The 19,890-nt window shown below is 50.9% G+C and overlaps 1 protein-coding gene across 2 annotated transcripts in view; it reads right to left on the bottom strand.

Annotated features, from left to right (window-relative positions):
• The window catches only part of RUFY2 (RUN and FYVE domain containing 2), a 25,638-nt gene extending 5,748 nt beyond the window's left edge, over window positions 1-19,890 (bottom strand). The window contains exons 1-16 of one of the 2 annotated variants that reach the window (XM_078875354.1): window positions 19,409-19,890; window positions 14,391-14,456; window positions 12,174-12,281; window positions 10,656-10,773; window positions 9,619-9,720; window positions 9,100-9,223; window positions 8,536-8,594; window positions 6,395-6,460; window positions 4,919-4,988; window positions 4,394-4,495; window positions 3,852-3,968; window positions 3,460-3,627; window positions 2,691-2,788; window positions 2,388-2,507; window positions 1,532-1,661; window positions 168-262 (exon numbers count right to left, since the gene is read on the bottom strand). In XM_078875354.1, the coding sequence (XP_078731480.1) occupies window positions 168-262; window positions 1,532-1,661; window positions 2,388-2,507; window positions 2,691-2,788; window positions 3,460-3,627; window positions 3,852-3,968; window positions 4,394-4,495; window positions 4,919-4,988; window positions 6,395-6,460; window positions 8,536-8,594; window positions 9,100-9,223; window positions 9,619-9,720; window positions 10,656-10,773; window positions 12,174-12,281; window positions 14,391-14,456; window positions 19,409-19,778 (1,913 nt within the window). In that variant the 5' untranslated portion in view covers window positions 19,779-19,890. Of the gene's footprint in view, window positions 1-158; window positions 263-1,531; window positions 1,662-2,387; window positions 2,508-2,690; window positions 2,789-3,459; window positions 3,628-3,851; window positions 3,969-4,393; window positions 4,496-4,918; window positions 4,989-6,394; window positions 6,461-8,535; window positions 8,595-9,099; window positions 9,224-9,618; window positions 9,721-10,655; window positions 10,774-12,173; window positions 12,282-14,390; window positions 14,457-19,408 lie in introns of both variants that reach the window. The other variant, XM_078875353.1, reaches the window with a different exon arrangement.

Raw genomic sequence — 19,890 nt, 5'->3', positions numbered from 1 at the left:
CTTTACCGAAAAAACCCAAGAATATGTATGTGCTATGCGTGTGTGTAACAGCGACAAGGGGAATCTTTGTGTGTGTGTGCGCGCGTGCATGCGTGTGCGTGCATGCGTGTGCGCGGGCTCCGATGGTGCGAGCTGGCGTCGTGTCGGCGTGAACTCGCCCGTCGTACTCGCTCAGCTTTCCTCCGAGCTCCTGCAGGGTCTGCTCCTGCTCGTCCAACGCGCCCTTGAGCCTCCGGTTCTCCTCCTGGCTCCTCTGCAGCTCCTGCGGGAGGGCAGAGGGCGAGAATCGGGAGAGCCTGAAGAGCGGCGGCGGCTACGCACGCGACCACTCGTTCGCTGCCTCCAGCGTTGTGCAGGCAGCAAGGGTTGATGGATCGCACAATTGTGGTGCCATATTCCGGCTCGTCAAAAGGTGGGACAGTGTAATGTGACTCCACCTGCTCCATCTGTATGGGATAGAGTGTTTCCCCCTCGCACGAATGGGTTTTCTCAGGATCTCCCGTTTCCGTCCACGTGTAAAACACCCGATAAAACCTTCATATATAGAGGGGATCACAGAGCTTGGGAAATTGTTGGAGTCGGCTCACCGCCTGGCTGTCTTCCCCGCTTGTCTGTGGTTCTTCGCACCTCGAAGCCATTCCCTCTTACGAGTTGAAATTATTACAGCGAGTAGAGACGGCCAAAGCAAGATGCGGGATGCGGCATTCACTACGATTCGGGCACGAACGGGGAAGCAGCTCAAGGAAGATTGTGGCTCACTTTTATTTTGGAGTTTTTCACAAATGAGGCAGAAAACTATACAAATACTGTGTGTATCACAACTCTAAATTGTTGTTATAAATTGTGCTCAAAGAGTCGTCTCCTCACTGGCTGGGGTCTTGTGAATTTGGGGGAAGATGGAGCCACAGATAGACTCAAGAGAGAACCGTACATGTCAAGAGAGACGTGGAGAGATACACAGTCACATGGAGCGACACAGACAGATACGGTGGAGACACACTGAAACACAACACGGAAACAGAAACGGAGATACAGGCGTGAGAGCGACACAAAGACACTGAGAGATTAACCAGAGTGTGACGCGATCATGTGCACAGAATCTCCCCCCGAGAGACACGGGGAGATTCAGGTGGACAGTGGACGTACAACACAGGCAGATGGAGAGATGCGAACACAAAGATAAAACATACAAGTAAATAGATGCAGAGATAGACAAGACGAGAATGTGATACATACATGCACAGAGACAATCAAAAGGGCAATACACAGAGATATGTTTTGGTCAATACCAGTTGACGTCGGATGGACGAACACCGCAAAACTCGGGAGAAAACCCGTGCAGAAATAGGGGGGGGGGGGGGGAGCGCATACAAACTGCGCACAGAATAAGGGCGCCCCCCACCCAGCCGGTAATGAAACCCTGGCCCACCCTGCCGATTAACGACAGCCGCGCGCGTCGTCCCATTCACGACGGAGGAGCGCTCCGGCCGCGAGCTCGCGGCGTGGCCGGGGCGCCCGGCGGGGGCGGCACCTGCTTGACGCTCTGCAAGGCTCGCAGCTCGGTCTGCAGCGTCGCCGCGGCCTCCTTCTCCCGCTGGAGCTCCTTCTGCAGGGCCTGCCGCCACTCGCGCTCGATCTTGAGGTCGGCCTCCAACTGGGTCCTGGTAGGCGGCAGAGCGAGAGGGTTGGTGGGGGCGGTTTTAGGGCGCCACGGTGGCGAGATGTTAACTAGCTCGCCTGGTATACAGGAGGTTGTGGGTTCGGTCCAGACCCTGATATATTTGGAGTCTACGTGTCTCTCTCCCCGTGGTCGCGTGGATTTTTCTCCAGGTCGTCCGGTTTTTGCCTCCACATTTAGAATCAAAATCACGCGATTTGAGCATTTGGCTGCTATATACATGACCACATGATAAGCCACTTCGTTGAGCTATAATTTGTGATCGCCAGGTTGCTTGTGAAAAACAGCTACATAGCCCAGTGGGCGTTACGTGGTAAAATAAAATAGTTGATAGTTTAATTCGAGGGTCAGGGATTTGTGCGTCGGTGGCAATTTCACGTTTAAAGTGGTTAAAGAAGAGATGTTAGAATGTACACACAAGAATAGCGGTTAGCACGCTGCGCTACGAACCCGGCGACCCAAGTACGATTCCCGCTCATGGCCAAAACCAGTGACGATTATCTGAACCGGTCATGGGCCTCCTCCCCTAGGTCGACTCTGCCTCAAATAAGTACGGTGTGTAAACATCGCCACTGGGGAGACAAAGGCGGCCGGGCGTGGTGCTGGCCACCCACCCGTGTGCCGTTCCGGCCTTCATATGTGCTTGCCCCAAGAGTTTGTTGAGGCTATACGAGGATCTTTGTCTTTGTATGTTGGCAGCACTGCTCACCGCTGCTTGTCTCTCTCATCCAACTGTCTCTGCAGGCCTCCGATCTTCTCTCCGAAGTCCTGCCGGAACCTCCGCCCATCCTCCTCCGCCGTCTGTCTCTCCCGCTCGCTCTGACGCAGCCTGCGGCGGGCGGGAGGGGGGAGGTTCGCCAATCACTCACGGGGGTTTCAAGTCCATCGGACGAAGCAAAACGACACGAATAGGTTCACATACGGGGGTGGTGATGGTCGGTGGTTGGGGTCTGACATGGTGCCCTGGTCCAACTGGACCCGTGACACTTTGTCCCACTCTGACACCACTCACTTCTGCTCCAACTGTTTGACGGTCGCGGTCATTTGTCCGTTCCTCTCCTCCAGACCACGGACGCCTTCCATCTTCTGCTTGAGCAGCGCCTCCGCACTCTGCGGTGCAAAGGGAATGGGCGGGCGGGCGGTCAGCCGGCATCGATAATCCAAATCACCCTGAACGCGTTAGCTCCCGTCAGATCTCGGACCCTAAGCCTGGTCGATGCTTGGATATGAGACAACCTGGGATAACCCAGGTGTTACTGAGGCTCACAAGAGTAATAATAGGCACTCTTCTGTCTGAGGAGTTTCTCATTCAATTTCAAATGTAAATAATTGTTTACAGCACGCGATGACCGTAGTTTTAAGCCTCTTCTCGTGTTGGACAGCCGCGCGCCTGCCATGCTGCACGTGAGACGTGGAGAAGCGAGCGAGCAAGGGAGAGGGTTAGCGAGCAAGAGTGTGAGCGGGCGAGAGCGTCAGCGAGCAGGTGAGAGCGCGAGCGAGCGAGAGATTTCGGGAGGAAACGAACAAGAGCGTGAGCTAACGAGAGTGTGAGACGACACTTGAGAGAGCGAGCAAAAGCATTCGGGAGCAAGCGAGAGAATGAGTGAGCGAGCGAGCGAGAGCGGGCATTCAGGAGCGAGCGAGAGCATGAGTGAGCGAGAGAGTGAGTGAGTGAACGAGAGCGTGAGTGAGCGAGAGCGTGAGTGAGCGAGCGAGAGCGTGAGTGAGCGAGCGAGAGCGGGCATTTAGGAGTGAGCGAGAGCGTGAGTGAGCGAGCATGCCTGCGCTTTGTGCGAGATGTCCATGTTGAAGTCCTTGACCTCCTGCAGCTGCTCGCGCAGCGAAACGAGGGCGTCCTGCTTCTCGTGCACGTCCTTCTCCAGCAGACGCATGGCCATCTCCATCTCCTGCTTCATGGAGATCTGGAGCTCCAACTCGTTCTCCACCTCCTGTCGACGACAAAGATCCCCCGTATAGCCTTAACAGACTGCTGCAGGTATTGTGGTCTATGCAAACATGACTCCTCGTAAAAAAGGTGTCAGTTTTGTTGCCAGAAAAAAGGGTAAAAAACAGTGTATTACTTGATCATTCGCTTCCAATGAGCATGAAGACTGTCAGCTATCAGAACGGTAATTTTTTTTTTCTCTCTCAATGTCTGCGCACGCGCGAGTACCAGGCGCAGCTGGGACTCCTCGCGCAGCTGCTTGCGAGCCTCGCTGTACAGCTCGTCCAGACCCTGTCGCGAGTGCCGGTACGTCTGCAGCTCCGTGTCCATGTCCACTCGCACTGCCTGCACCGCGCACACGCAAGCGGCGTCTCCGTGACATACAAGGACGCGTTGCACAGACTAATAAACATGTAAATAGATTTCGATTTAAAGCTTTCGTGACTGCAGGGATTCATCTTCTTGGTTCTTTCGGTAAAGTCACGTAGAATGGAAATAATAAAATAATAAAAATAAAACATAATAAAATAATTCTCACGACGTTTCGGCCACAACGCAAGCAGCCGTTCTCAGGTGAAGACCAGGTCTGTCGGTCAAGAAGATGTAAATAGATCCTCCGCGCAGGTGGCGTACACCATTGGGGGCAAGCGCTATTTTTTTTCAGAACGCTCATACTTGTAACGACACTCTGTTCTCGAGTTACAAAGCGGAACGACGAACAAATGTGAAACATCTTTCGATGGACCAATCGTGTTCGTGCGACGGCGTGCCTCCATTTTGCGGTGCGTGCTCTCCACGAGCGTGGCGTTCTCCGAGCGCAGCTTCTCCGCCTCGGTCCTCAGCTCCAACTCGTTACGCTTCACCACGGCGAGCTGTCGCGCAGCACGCGTCACACAGGGCACACGTGGCATGCGTCATGCGTGGCACACGTTACACGCGTGGCACACGCGGCTCGCGGCTCACAGGTCACGTGACACACGCGGCACGCGGCACGCATGGAACAACGCAGCACGCGTCACACAGGGCACATGGCACACGCGGCACGCGTCATGCGTGGCACACGTTACACGCGTGGCACACGCGGCTCACAGGTCACATGACACACGCGTCACGCATGGAACACGCAGCACGCGTCACATAGGGCACATACCACACTCGGCAAGCGCCACACGCGGCATGCATCACACGTGGCACACGCAGCATGCGTCACAAGCAGCACACCCCACGTGCTGCCCAGCACACCGGGGGGGGGCGGGGGTGGGGAAGCCGGCGCGGCTGCCGTTACGATGACTCACCTCCTCCACCATGGTCTTGTTGACTTTCTCCAGAATTTCCACTTTCAACTGCAGGTTTCCCAAGGAGACGCTGAACAAAAGTGAGATTGTCCACGTGACCACGGTGGATTTTGATTTCTTCCCAACGGCAAAACCTCCTGCCCCGTCTCGACTTTAAGGGGGATGCAACTCTTATCTTGTCGTGATAATAAAAAAAAAAAATCTACGATGTATAGCCCTTACTTATGTGGTACGCATTAACAAGAGCCTTGCATTTTAACTTCGATGACACTATTCTTTGGGTCTTTCGGTAAAGTTACGAAGCTATAGAATAGGTTTTTCCGCTTTTTTCTGGCAACAAAACAAGTATTAAGATGTTAAAACACCAAACTGAAACCTTTTACAAGGAATCATGTCTACATTAACCACAATACTTGTGGTCAGAATGCAAACAAAAAAACATACCCTGATAATAGATGCATTGTCTTTGAAACTGATTGGTCCACACCAGAGACAGCTTTCTTTTGAGCCTCGTTTCAAATGGTGAAAAAAGGGGAAAAACCTGTTCTCATATTTTGGTACTGACAAAGTAGGTCCCATGATGTCGATGATGTAGATAGGTTGAAAGAAAAGAACCTATCTACGCGACTTTACCGAAAGACCCAAAGAATATGAATTCCTGCAGTCACGAAAGCTTTAAGTTGCGATGATACTGTTGGACTAATAAAGACTTGGTCTTTAAGGCCGATAGTTTCTGAATGAGAATCTTTCAAAAACGTACAAAATTACAACAACAAAAAACCAACACAATCTCGTTTAGAGCTGCAAATTACCAAACGCCACTTCACAAGCCCGATGGACCATGTGACTGCCCTGAAGACCATGTGACCACTCCCTCACTGCAAGCGTGCGTCTGTTTTTCTGTCGTGCAAACTCAAGCGGTGCTGCAAACATTGCCGCGTGTATTATTACGCAAGTGGGATGGTGGCGCGTAGGTTGGGCACTGGGATACGAAGAGTCGGATCCCTCACTACGGTTCCATCGGGGACGAGTGATATCTAAAGCGGTCCCAGGATCAACCCCCCCCGCCTCCCCCCCACCAAGGGCCACCCCCCTCCCCCCGCCCCCCACCCCCCTTCCGACTTCATCAACCCCGCCGAGTTACCCGCAAGCGACTCAATTGGGATTATGCAAAGCAATCGTCGCTCCACAGAAACATGCGCTTCGAGTATTTGGCTGCGATACATTTCCATGCGATGATAAGCCGCTTCGTTGCGCCGTCACTTGTGAAAAAGAGCTACGTTGCTCAGTGGGCCTTACCTGGACAAAAAAAAAAAATTTGTTTAATTTCGTACTTGGCAGGACCCCAAAGAAAGAGAGCCATGAGGCTCGGCGAGGCTTTACCGGGCGAACGAGCGTAACAATCACGACGATTTTTGGGAACCCAGTGCTATCCGAGGCGGCTGGAAGATTGCGCAAGAGTGAACAGCGTCTTACTTCAATCCCCTGTTCAGCTCCTCCAGATAGTTTTTCTGATCCAGCACGGCAGTCATGTTGGCGTTTCTGGAATTCAAAACGAACGGCAAGGCCAATTGCTTATGAACAACGGTGCCACCCGCAAGCTTCGGCAGCTGCCGATGTTGTGCGCGGTCGTTGCGTTCCGCAGCTGGGGGCCGCGCGCTATCCAGAGGTGAGCCGAGGGGTTCCGTGGTGGTAAAACTTTTATGCAATTGGAGTCTACTTGCAGCTGGTGTGTGATGTGAGTCTACTTGCAGCTGGTGTGTGATGTGAGTCTACTTGCAGCTGCTATGTGATGTGAGTCTACTTGCAGCTGGTATGTGATGTGAGTCTACTTGCAGCTGCTATGTGATGTGAGTCTACTTGCAGCTGCTATGTGATGTGAGTCTACTGGTCGCAGGTATGTGATGTGAGTCTACTACTTGCAGCTGGTGTGTGATGTGAGTCTACTTGCAGCTGCTATGTGATGTGAGTTTACTGGTCGCAGGTATGTGATGTGAGTCTACTTGCAGCTGGTATGTGATGTGAGTCTACTTGCAGCTGCTATGTGATGTGAGTCTACTGGTCGCAGGTATGTGATGTGAGTCTACTTGCAGCTGGTATGTGATGTGAGTCTACTTGCAGCTGGTGTGTGATGTGAGTCTACTTGCAGCTGGTGTGTGATGTGAGTCTACTGGTCGCAGGTATGTGATGTGAGTCTACTTGCAGCTGGTATGTGATGTGAGTCTACTGGTCGCAGGTATGTGATGTGAGTCTACTTGCAGCTGGTATGTGATGTGAGTCTACTGGTCGCAGGTATGTGATGTGAGTCTACTTGCAGCTGGTGTGTGATGTGAGCCTACTGGTCGCAGGTATGTGATGTGAGTCTACTTGCAGCTGGTGTGTGATGTGAGTCTACTACTTGCAGCTGGTATGTGATGTGAGTCTACTGGTCGCAGGTATGTGATGTGAGTCTACTTGCAGCTGGTGTGTGATGTGAGTCTACTTGCAGCTGGTGTGTGATGTGAGTCTACTTGCAGCTGGTGTGTGATGTGAGTCTACTACTTGCAGCTGGTGTGTGATGTGAGTCTACTGGTCGCAGGTATGTGATGTGAGTCTACTTGCAGCTGGTGTGTGATGTGAGTCTACTACTTGCAGCTGGTATGTGATGTGAGTCTACTTGCAGCTGGTGTGTGATGTGAGTCTACTACTTGCAGCTGGTATGTGATGTGAGTCTACTTGCAGCTGGTGTGTGATGTGAGTCTACTTGCAGCTGGTGTGTGATGTGAGTCTACTTGCAGCTGGTGTGTGATGTGAGCCTACTGGTCGCAGGTATGTGATGTGAGTCTACTTGCAGCTGGTGTGTGATGTGAGTCTACTTGCAGCTGCTATGTGATGTGAGTCTACTTGCAGCTGGTGTGTGATGTGAGTCTACTACTTGCAGCTGGTATGTGATGTGAGTCTACTTGCAGCTGGTGTGTGATGTGAGTCTACTACTTGCAGCTGGTGTGTGATGTGAGTCTACTTGCAGCTGGTGTGTGATGTGAGTCTACTGGTCGCAGGTATGTGATGTGAGTCTACTGGTCGCAGGTATGTGATGTGAGTCTACTACTTGCAGCTGGTGTGTGATGTGAGTCTACTTGCAGCTGCTGTGTGATGTGAGTCTACTTGCAGCTGGTGTGTGATGTGAGTCTACTGGTCGCAGGTATGTGATGTGAGTCTACTTGCAGCTGCTATGTGATGGGAGTCTAATGGCAACATGTATGCGATATGGGCCTACTGCCAGCTGCTATGTGATGAGTCTATTGGCAGCTGGAATGTGATTTGGGCCTACTGGCAGCTGCTATGTGATGAGTCTATTGGCAGCTGGAATGTGATTTGAGTCTACTGGCAAGCGTGTATGTGGTTCGAACCTACTGCAAGCTAATATGTTATTTGAGTCTACTGGCAGCGTGTATGTGGTTCGAGTCTACTATGTATGACCAGCTGCCATCTGCTGGTCGAGTGGTCATACATACAACGGTGGAAGTCGCTGTGGTGGTAATACAGGTTACGTGTGCACATAATAATCTGGAGAACATGGTAAACAAAGTATAAGAACACGCACACACTCACACGGTAAATCAGGTACATGTGCTCACCCATTATCATCGCTGCTTGATCCATCTTTCAGGTACATGGTGAAATCTATAACTCCCACCTGGTGTCAACAACAAAAAATACAACAAGTTAATGTCACAGGTCATCCACACGTTGTCCTTTGTGTCTCACTTGCATCATAATCGCTTGTCACAAATAGCTCTCTCTACTCACTACAGTAATTCTGCTGTGGCTGTTCCACCTGATGACAGAAGCTTGTGTTGCCTCCGAAACGTCGTGATTTAATTGAGTTATTTTCATTTTTTTTCCTCATTTTTTTATTTTTAATCTACGTGACTTTACCAAAAGAATCAAAGACAATGTTTGCGTCATGCTGACAATTATCTTAACCGGTGATGGGCCTCCCCTAGGTCGGCTCAGCCTAAAATTAATACCTGGTGTGTTGTGTAAACATCGCCACTGGGGAGACAATGGCGGCCGGGCATGGTGCTGGCCACCCACCCCCTCATGTGCCGTGCCAGCCTTCATAGGCGCTCGCTAACAGCCCTTGCCCCAACAGTCTGCTCAGGCTATACGGGGGATGTTTTTCTTGTTGTGCGTGAGACCTGTGTGTCAAGGTCCTCTCCCTTCATACACAGGTTGGCGTCAAGGACGTTGAGTCCGACCATCATCCCCGATATCACCGCTCCTTCCTCCTCCAGCATCAGTGAACCGGGCTCGTAAAACTCACTGGAGCACGCGCGCACACAAACACACAACCAAACACAAATTACACATTCTACAATCAGAAAAGTACCCACATTTAACCAGAAGAAAGTGCTACTATTTTACAGCACTTTGTCAGTCCACTGTCAGTCGTGGGAGTTATTTGACCGTACTTCACCACGCCGGTGAGTGCAGGTTGATTGGCAAAAAGCGTTCCCAGGGTTGGTTCAGATATCATTCGCCACGGATGTTAGCCACTGCCTGGGAATCAAACTCAGGTGGCCACGTTCAGGGCGGCCGCTGGACTTGCCCTTTGCAGCAAGTGGCAAACACGCGACCGCTGGTAATCGAGAGCTGATTGAAATGCCAACGGGTTTTCGTCGTTGTCGAACACAGCGACGCGAAGAGACGCGGTTCACCTGAGCAAGTCTTTGCGTGCGACGAGAGCCTTCATGTAGTCGGAGAGCGTTTTCTGCATGAGGGCGAGTCGCAGCCACGCCCGGCCCCTGCCCACCGGAGTCCTGCTCCCAACGAACAGCGACGCAGACGACAACGAAGACGCTCTGCATCCCGCCCATCGACCACTGCGCTCGATAGGAATTGACGTAAAGCAGTCTGGGTGATGGATGGTCCAGCCCGTCAAAATGTATGATCCGGCACCGTCATCGATTCGCTCAAGTCACTCGCTCAACGGTGGGTCAGTCACCTCCTTGTCACTCTTCCATCGTTACTGCCACAGTTATTGTTCCCGTGAATTTCATTCTCATCGATTCCTCCACCCGCGTTGGGGACTCGGTCTACCAGAACTGACTTTTTTCGTCTCATCCCATGCAGTTTTTAAACCGCCAGACTGTACGTCACGACACTTCTCTTGCTGCTTATTTTTCCACACCGCTCCGCTTGAAAATGTCCTCCCATAGTCCCATTAACCTCAACGTCTGTTAAACCTTCAATGGTGCCCTTTATTTCCAACCGCTCCATTTACTTTGCACAACCAGGCGAAAGGCAACTGCGAGATAGCAAGTTTGCCCGCTTGTTGTGAGAATTCGTGGTTCAAGGCCCTGCGGCCGGCCTGGTTAATACTGCCGGTGCATGAACCGTAAATACGTGGCAGCCTGGCTCACAGTGGACGTTACAAGATCTGACGACGTTATTTAAAAAAAGCCTAGGCTATTGCGTGTGCCACCATCAAGGTTGTCCCGCACACCTCTGATTAGCACGATTGGCTAGGTACGGTGCGAAAGAAGTTCAACGTACATTCATATAAAATTCATATAAATATGCTAAATTACTCGCAATTTACCGAATTGGGTAAAACCACACGGCAACATCGTCCCAATTGCCGGAAGGCTATATCCGCCAGTGAAACGTCGTGCCTCTGTGATAGGGTTGCGCGACAGGAATTGTACGAATATCAAATGTTGTTGTTCTAATGATCATTTGAAGCAGCACGCACTTTAATCCTGGGAGGTCACGGACGCTGACGGCGATCTCGGCCGCTTCAGGGCAGAGCCTCTCAACCAGCTCCAGGGGCCCCCAGAAGGACTTGCTCTGGCCCAGGAAAGATTTCTTCACTGTCAAAGGCACGGCACGGCGCAAGCGTTAGTGAGAACAAGGAAGAAATATCTTCTCGGTTCTTTCGGTAAAGTCACGTAGAAGGGAAATAATAAAATAATAAAAATAAAACATAATTTTGGCCAGAACGCAAGCAGCCGTCCTCAGGTGAAGAACAGGTCTGTCGGAAAGACAGCGTCTGAACCTTTCCGACAGACCTGTTCTTCACCTGAGGACGGCTGTTTGCGTTGTGGCCGAAACGTCGTGAGAATTATTTTATCATGCTTTATTTTTATTATTTTATTATTTCCCTTCTACGTGACTTTACCGAAAGAACCAAGAAGGTGTGAAATAAGTTAAACGTAAGGGAGTCCTCGCCTGTACTTATGAACGCTCGTACTTGGGAAGCAGCTTCTATGAAATATTACAAATATATTACATCGACTTAAAATGCAAACTCTCAATTGCAAACTGAACCGCGGAACTATTTTTTTCAGAGAAGCGATCCTCCGCGAGGTGTAACGAGTCGGCCTCGCGCTCGGAGTGAGAGTTTGCGTGCGTGTGTGCGCATGCGTACATGTATGTGTGTGTGTGGGGCATGGTAGCGTCGCGGTTAGCGCGCTGCGCTACGAAAACAGCGACCCGAGTTTGATTCTTGCTCACAGCTAACACAAGTACCTGGTGTGGCGTGTAAACATCACCACTGGGGAGACAAAGACGGCCAGGCGTGGTGTTGGCCACCCACCTCTTCGTGTGCCGTGCCGGCCTTCATAGGTGCTACTCGCTCACAGCACTTACCCCAACAGCCTGTTAAGGCTACACGGGGGATCGTTGTCGTTGGGGTGTTTGTGTCTGTGTGTGTGTCTGTGTGCGAGCGCATGCGTGCGTGCCCTGTGTGTGCGTCTGTGTGTGTGCAATTGTGGTGACTCATTGCCGCCCTTGGGCCTACAAGCTGGCATCAGGACTCAAGGTAAGTGAAAGTAAAACTGTTTTTTTTCCTATTTATGTTCCTACCATACAGTATCTTTTTACAGTTACATGTAAATGTTTCTTCTTAATTATGAGTTGAACAATGCTTCCCTTTTTGTTGAACCACAACACGGTTCATAACACCTACCGTATGGGCATTTAAATACAGTGCATTTGTGTTCTGACTTACGAACGGGTCTCAGGAACGAATTAGGTTCGTAACCCGAGGACTGCCCCTACATACATACACTCCACAATAGCCGTCAGTACCAACGGCAGCATCGCCATCGGCTACATCATCAGCAGCATCGATCACTGGTTTGGGACACAGTGCGGGCCACGTGGTCAGGCTGTACAGCCTCAGTGGAAGGAAGTTATCGCAGGCCTCATTGTCCTGCGGATGGACTCAGCCTCGCCGTAGTCATGGGGGGCGGGGGGCATGCGCACTCGCCTTTGAGGCCGTGCTTCAGGCAGTGCTCCAAGATGACGAAGAACTGCTGCAGTGGCGCGTAGTCCGAGTCGAGGCTCCTGCCAAGTGCCAACGCCGCCTCAATCAGGCCTAGGGTGTGGGGGTCGAGGGACAGAGGGGTAAAGCAAAGTCTAACGAATAGACAACAATGCAATCATTCATCGGTTAACCATAGGGTTGTTGTCCGATTGAAGACTTTCCAACAGTCCTTTACACGGAATCGATTATCGACTCCAAAATAACACATTCCTGTGGAGGGAGCTGGTAGGAACGTTGGGTTGCTCAGTCAATGGCCAGGGTCAACGGCGGCGTGGTGTATTCCGCAAATATGCCCGACAGTGAGGGCGGGCACAAGCCGGCGTGAGTAGGTTAAACGTTGAGCTTTATAAGGGCACCACGGGGTGACCAGCCGCTCCCCACCCAGCCCCACCCCTCCCACCCCCCACCAAGCCCCACCCCTCCCACCCCCCACCCAGCCCCACCCCACCCTCCCCACCCAGCCCCTCCCCACCCTCCCCTCTCCGCCCACAATAATCCCCTGTGGGCTGGTGTAACCAGGAGGTTCCTACCATTATCATTGCCAGCAATCGAATCGAATGGCATACGAAAACGTTCAAACCACACGACACGTTCCGATTTGACTGGTCATGTGAGGACCCATGAAAAACAATTTCTTAATAAAGCAAACCGCCCTTTGTCAGGCCACTGCCATATAAAGGCCATACCACACATTGTTGGGCCTTGTTTGACCATACAATTCATCGAATCACCGTGCGTTTTAAACATCACATGCCTAATGCAGAGCTATTAGAATTAACTGTCCCTTTTCATGTGATCAGGGGCCATACAAAATTACTTTCCGGGCCTTATCTGGCCTATGGGCTGTTGGCTTCCTAACCCTGCCTGAAAGCGAAGCTGTGTGCCGGGGTCGAACTGGCTTTGAAACGCGCTCTCAATTCATTGTTTCGTCTTCAACAATTGACACGAACACCAATTTTGTCTATTGGTGTCATTGTTACAAGATGAAGCCACTTTCGTTTGGAACTCTGTCCCTTTCCCTATTTAAACAATTTAAAACTATTTTTAATTTTACCAGGTAAGGGCCCACTGAGCTATGTAGCTTTTTTTCAGATGCGACCTGGCCACAAATGATAGTTTAACGAAGTGGCTTATCACGTGGAAATGTATTGCAGCCAAATATTCTAAACGCGCGTTGAAGTGTGGAGGGAAAAACGGAGGACCCGGAGTAGAAATCCACACGACCACAGGGAGAGCATGCAGACTCCAATTATACAGGCGTCAAGAGTCGGGATTGAACCCGGCGAGGTATTTAACATCTCGCCACCGTGGCAGTTAACATCTCGCCCCTGTGGCGCCCCTATTGTTGACCGAGCCCTTGCTTCCGACCTAATTTAGGCAGGAAAGTCTCACTGAGATTCAAGCCTCCTTTTCAGAAGGGTCCTGCATTGAGATGTTTGACCATTGTCATAAATACCTGCTTAACTTCACGTGGGAGGAAATCAAGAGTACATGGAGAGAACCCATGCACACTGATATGGGGTAACACTAAACACTCCGCACAGATCGATGCAAGTATTCGTTACTGTACTGCCTTTGCTTGCCCGCGGTCTCTAATCCAAATCCAAACCAGGCTCAACCATATTCGTGATGAACGTGGAGAGTTCTTGTTCTATTCGCTCAAATATCCCTTGACACTCTGGGTTTCCTCCTCCTCCCAGTGCCCCACTCCACTCTGTGTGTGGCCCCTGGGGGCATGGGTGGCAAGTGGTAAACAGCAGAGTGCCACCAACAATGGGTGAATTATCCGCAAATCATTTATGAACGCTACTTGCGGTCGGCTAAGTTATTTAGTAAAATTCCTGCAGACACTGCCAGTTGATGCTGTGACCTCCTTTAGTCTGATCTCATAACAGGGGGTAGGGAACCTTTTCCTCACTAAACTAATGCAGTCAATATCAGTCCGTGAAACATAACGCTGCCGTGATAGCCTTGCATGAATAACAAAGTGCACTTAAAAAGTGATTAGATTTTGGAGTCGGATATGAATTTCAAAAACACAACACAATGTTGCGTATCCGACTCGCTGGGGGTAGGGGGGGGTGAGGTATAGGCAGATACTTAAAAAAATGTAGGATACGCGAACATCACGAGCCACCCAGCCGCCTCGCATGCTCTTACTTTTGATGCTCAGCTTGGCCATGTTCATGAGGTTTAGCCTCTCCAGGGTCATGGGGTCTCGGAATCCTGCGCAAAAAAACACGAGAACACGCGCGCGTGTCACTGGAAGGGCACGGAGAAAACGAGAATGCACGGCCACGTGACATTGTCAATGCACGGGGTGTGGTAAGAGTCAGGAGCCGTAGTGAACTCCGGACCATGCTGTACACATTGTTTTTCGCCCCTCCGATTAGCGTGGATGGCTACGCACGTTGAGAAAGAAGTTCAACGTACATACACACATTGTTGTATGGTGTTTTTATTAAAATACACAGATATCCCAGGAACCTTTTTGCTGTACTAGCACCTGCCTGCCATCACTGACCCCGCAAAAGGAACCCCTGGGATTCACTCTACCTGGAAAACAATGAACTGCATGAAATTGAAACTGTAAATCTCAAGCCAGATCCGACCACTACTACCTTCACAAGTGGAAATTCGAAGAAAGCGTGGCGTGCGAATGCAGAAACAACGGCCAAACCATCAACTACACAGCGTTGAACCACTGTGAACTTTACGTGAGCCTGTGGGTCTCTATTGAGTCTATTAGCCTCCATGCGAGACCAAAGGGTAGTGAACTAATGTGAACTCTGAAAACCCAACAGAGGCACTGAAGCAGCAATCCACTGCGCATAAACTCAATCCATTTCCTGTCCAACTACTCTGGTCTTAAGACTTAGCATCTGCAATACATCCAGCGATGCTCTTACCACCGAGTGGACCAGGAGGTTGGGTAGCAGTCTTCCAGTCTCTGCATAATCCACCAATGCTTGCCTCTAAATCGCTGGATCACAGGAGTGCATAGTCACCGTGCCTAGTCAAGTCAATATTATTTTTGTGGAACCACGTGGCGTCTTTCTTCCACAAATCCGCCACTCAAAGCGCCCGGCTGTTAACACACTAATCTGTCCCTTCTCTATGTAACAGCTTGATGTTGTCACACAGGTTCCGCGTTTGTCAGTGGGCAAGATTGGGCTGCTGCTATTTGCTGAGCCCTGAGGACTAGAAGCTGCAGCAGTTTCAGGGCCCCAATGATGTCACCGAATTCTTGCAAGCCTCCTTACAGACCAAGTAAACTTAACTAATGTGTGTGGTGACTTCCACCTGAAAACTAGTGTGTGTGTGTGCACACAAACACTATTATTACCACAAAATTACTTCAATGCAACTTTTTCAGGAGAGCTTGCAATGTACTCTAAATAAATAAAAAACTAAACAATTTATTTTAATTTTACCAAGTAAGGCCCACTGAGCTGTATATAGCTCTTTCAGAAGCGACCTGGCCACAAATGATAGCTCAAAGAAGTGGCGGCTTATCATGTGGAAATGTGTTTCGGCCAAATACTCTAAACGGTTTCTAAATGTGGAGGACACGGAGAAAAGTCCACGCGACCACGGGGAGAACATGCATACTAAAAATATACAGCAGGCATCAGGGTCGGGATCGAACCCACGACCTCATGTATGCCAGGCGAAGGAGTTAACATTTCGCCACTGCGGCACCCCATCAGTGCAAAAAAATCCGTTGTTGTACCGCAGTTACATGCTTCCATTGTTGTAACCTTCTTACCTGCCCCTACTGGACATCTGTGAAAAAAAGTTTTATAGCTCATCGGATTCCTCCAGTATAAAACACATTCCTGCGGAGGGAGCTGGTAGGAACTTTGGGTTGCTCGGTCAATGGCCAGGGTCAACGGCGGCGTGGTGTATTCCGCAAATATGGCCGACTGTGAGGGCGGGCACAAGCCGGCGTGAGTAGGTTAAACGTTGAGTTTTATAAGGGCACCACGGGGTGACCAGCACCACCCCTCACCCAGCCCCACCCCTCACCCAGCCCCACCCTCCCCACCCAGCCCCTCTCCACCCAGCCCCACCCCCCCCATTTTTGGATGCACGACGGAATATGATGATCAAACAACTTCCACTGCCTGATATGGCAAGGGGAAAGTCTGCATCCAGCGATGGAATAATGAAAGGGCTCCGGGGGTATGTGGACAACTACTCACTGGGAACGAATTGGCACATTCTGTGGTGGTGGGTTTAACGACACATTTATACTTACGCGATCTAACCCAAAAACCTCTATTATGGATAATATTGGTCATGAAAGCCTACTTGTTACACTAGAGAATACTTCTTTCATAAAAATACAGATTACTGTCAGTTTAACACGCAGGCTTTCGCGACCAATATAATCCATCTTTTGGGTCAGATCTCGTAAATATAAATGTGTACGTGTCGTTACTAATTGGCTGTGTGGGGTGGTGGCGGGCTTAACGACGCATTTATATTTTCGTTCTCTAACTCACAAAAACCTAAAAATGGACAGATTGCTATATCTCATAGATCCGTCGACTGTCGTGCAAATTGCATCTCACGATTTGCCAAGGAACCACAGCAGATAGGCTGGAAGGCAGCAAGCTAGTGAGCTGGTGCCAACGATACAATCAGTGGTATTCGGCAAATTAATGAGTCTTTATACTCGTGCATTAAACGGATGATGACGATATATTGTGGCTGGGGTTTGCCCAATGGGTGGAACTGTCTACAATCCAGTTGACGCGTTCGGGAAACATGACGTGTTGAATATAAAAGATGGATTTTACTTCAAGACATTTGGATTACAACCGGTTGAGGCAAAATGCAACACAGAGCAATCTAATGCTACTCTGCACAAAGGCTGGTAAAACTGAAATCGATTTTCACGTAACTTGTGCTTTCTAGTTTGCGGTTATTACTAATTGCGTCAATTCACTCTCTCCCACGTGCCCTACCCGGGCTGTTACCGCGTGTTTTGTTCGGAATCAAGTCCGACGTTTCGCTCCATGCTCTGAAGCAGCAGCAGCAGCAGCGGCACAACCGTGAAAACACGGGTGGTAAGAATGTCGATGTGTTCGATTCAGAATCGCCTCATCGAGTTCTGGGCATTTCACTTAAACGTGGAAGGAAACCATTGACGCACTGCAGGTCACACCTCACTTCTCTGTCAAATTCTTATACTAAAACTATTTTTTTTCCACCAGGTAAGCCCCCACTGAGGTGTATAGCTCTTTCTCAGAAGCGACCTGACGATGACAAACGATCGATCAACGAAGTGGCTTATCATCATGTACACATTTAAAGCAGCCAAATACTCTTAAGACGCACGTTGACTCAAAATTGCGGCGGGGAAAATCCCCAGAGGACCCGGAAAAAAATCCACGCGACCACGGTGAGAGAGAGACACGCAAACTACAAATATACAGCAGCAGGCGTCAGGGTCGGGAACCCACGACCTCCTGCATACCAGGCGAAGTAGTTAACATCTCCTAGCCACCGTGATGATGAGGGAGAGACGCAAACTCCAAATACACAGCATGCATTAGGGTTGGGATCGAACCCACGACCTCCTGCACACCAGGCGAAGTAGTTAACATCTCCTAGCCACTGTGATGATGAGGGAGAGACGCAAACTCCAAATATACAGCAGGCATTAGGGTTGGGATCGAACCCACGACCTCCTGCACACCAGGCGAAGTAGTTAACATCTCCTATCCACCGTGATGATGAGGGGGAGACGCAAACTCCAAATATACAGCAGGCATTACGGTCGGGATCGAACCCACGACCTCCTGCATACCAGGCGAAGTAGTTAACATCTCCGTGATGATGAGGGGGAGCGCAAACTCCAAATACACAGCAGACATTAGGGTCGGGATCGAACCCACGACCTCCTGCACACCAGGTGAGGCAGTCGACATCTCGAACCGCTCTACCAGTGGTGACATTCACACCCCGCCCTGCAAGTCAGCACCTCGATCGATCCAATAAACGTCTTCGGAAATCATAATCTGTATCTATACACGAGGAATCAGACGAGCCGTGAAGATATTTTCCCACAAGCGTCCCAACCTCTCTGGGACACCTTCAGCAGCGCCGTTTGTTGTTGACCCACTTGGAATTTCGAGCGTGGAAATTCGACATTATTACAACAACCACTATTCGCCACTAAGTGGCGGTGACGTCACCACGACGCTTGTGCCAGGCCATGTGCACCTTGAGGCCATCACGTGAAGTGTCGAACACCCGCTGGCAGGAGGTCACGGGGCAGACCCAGCAGGTGCCACGGGTCGACTGAGATGATTCTAGATTTGAAGCTTTCGTGACTGCAAGGATTCATACTCTTAGGTTTTATCGGTAAAGTCACGTAGGTAAAAAATAAATTATAAAAATAAGAGAAATAATAATGAATCATTTTATTTCTATGAATATTTATATTATTTTTTTTCCTACGTGACTTTACCGAAAAAACCTAAGAGTATGACTGAGATGACTGGCTGATGCACCACCTGTGCCCCCCTACTGTGCCAACTTGCTGTGCTTTAGCCACCCGGCGCTCCGCCCGTAGTTGTGAGCGTCGCTCCTCCGCCCTCCGTTGTTGTTGGAGGGCGACTGCCTCCAACTTCCCAGCAGCATCACGGTGCACCTAGCCTGGCACTGCCCAGTAGCAGCAGCGTCCTTCACGAGCCGCCTCCTCCTCCTCCACAGAAACCGATCTTGACACCGCTGGTACCAGTCATCGGCATTATTATTATAACAACCGCCATTCGCCACTAAGTGGCGGTGACGTCACCACGACGCTTGTGCCAGGCCATGTGCACCTTGAGGCCACCTGAAGTGTCGAACGCCCGCTGGCAGGAGGTCATGGGGCAGACCCAGGTGCCACGGGTCGACTGACTTAGATGACTTAGATGACAACAACAACCGCCATTCGCCACTAAGTGGCAGTGACGTCACCACGACGCTTGTGCCAGGCCAAGTGCACCTTGAGGCCACGTGAAGTGTCGAACGCCCGTTGGCAGGAGGTCACGGGGCAGACCCAGCAGGTGCCACGGGTCGACTGACCGAGATGACTGGCTGATGCATCACCTGTGCCCCCTACACACACATACACAGTCGAGATATCTAAACAACTGGCTCTGTGGAACTATTTGACTTACGGATCCCTGCCGAAGGCCGAGGGCCGTGGTTAGGCACGGCGGAGATGATGAGGGGAGCAGGGGAGGGAGGAGAGCCCCGGGGAACGAAGGCAGACGGCGGCGAGGAGACGGCGTCAACACGGCCGGCGCCATCAACAGCTCCTGCAGATGTTGACGATGCTGACGATGACGAAGACGACGATGATGAGGAAGACGACAACAACGACGATGACGGAGATCGCGACGACGCGGGCTGCGACTCGGCCGCGGCCATCCCGGCGATTGCTGCTGCCCCTCGGCTCTGGGAGTCCTCGGAGTTGCACGAGTCCCGGTTGGAGTCGGGGTCCCGACCCGCCGTCTGGTCCTCCTCGTCGATGCCGATCGCCTCCATGGCTCCGGGCCCGGGGCACCCCGTCACACCACGTGATGCGCTCGCAGCTGTTTGGATTACGTAGAGCGGATAGGCCGACGTAGCCTATTCCCTCTCTCCTCCCTCCTCCTCG

The sequence above is a fragment of the Lampetra fluviatilis genome, chromosome 41 (assembly GCF_964198595.1).
Source record: "Lampetra fluviatilis chromosome 41, kcLamFluv1.1, whole genome shotgun sequence".
In the NCBI taxonomy this organism is placed as follows: domain Eukaryota; kingdom Metazoa; phylum Chordata; class Hyperoartia; order Petromyzontiformes; family Petromyzontidae; genus Lampetra; species Lampetra fluviatilis.
The sequence above is the reverse complement of the archived record's forward strand: the minus strand, read 5'-3'. Positions and strand labels throughout refer to the sequence as shown.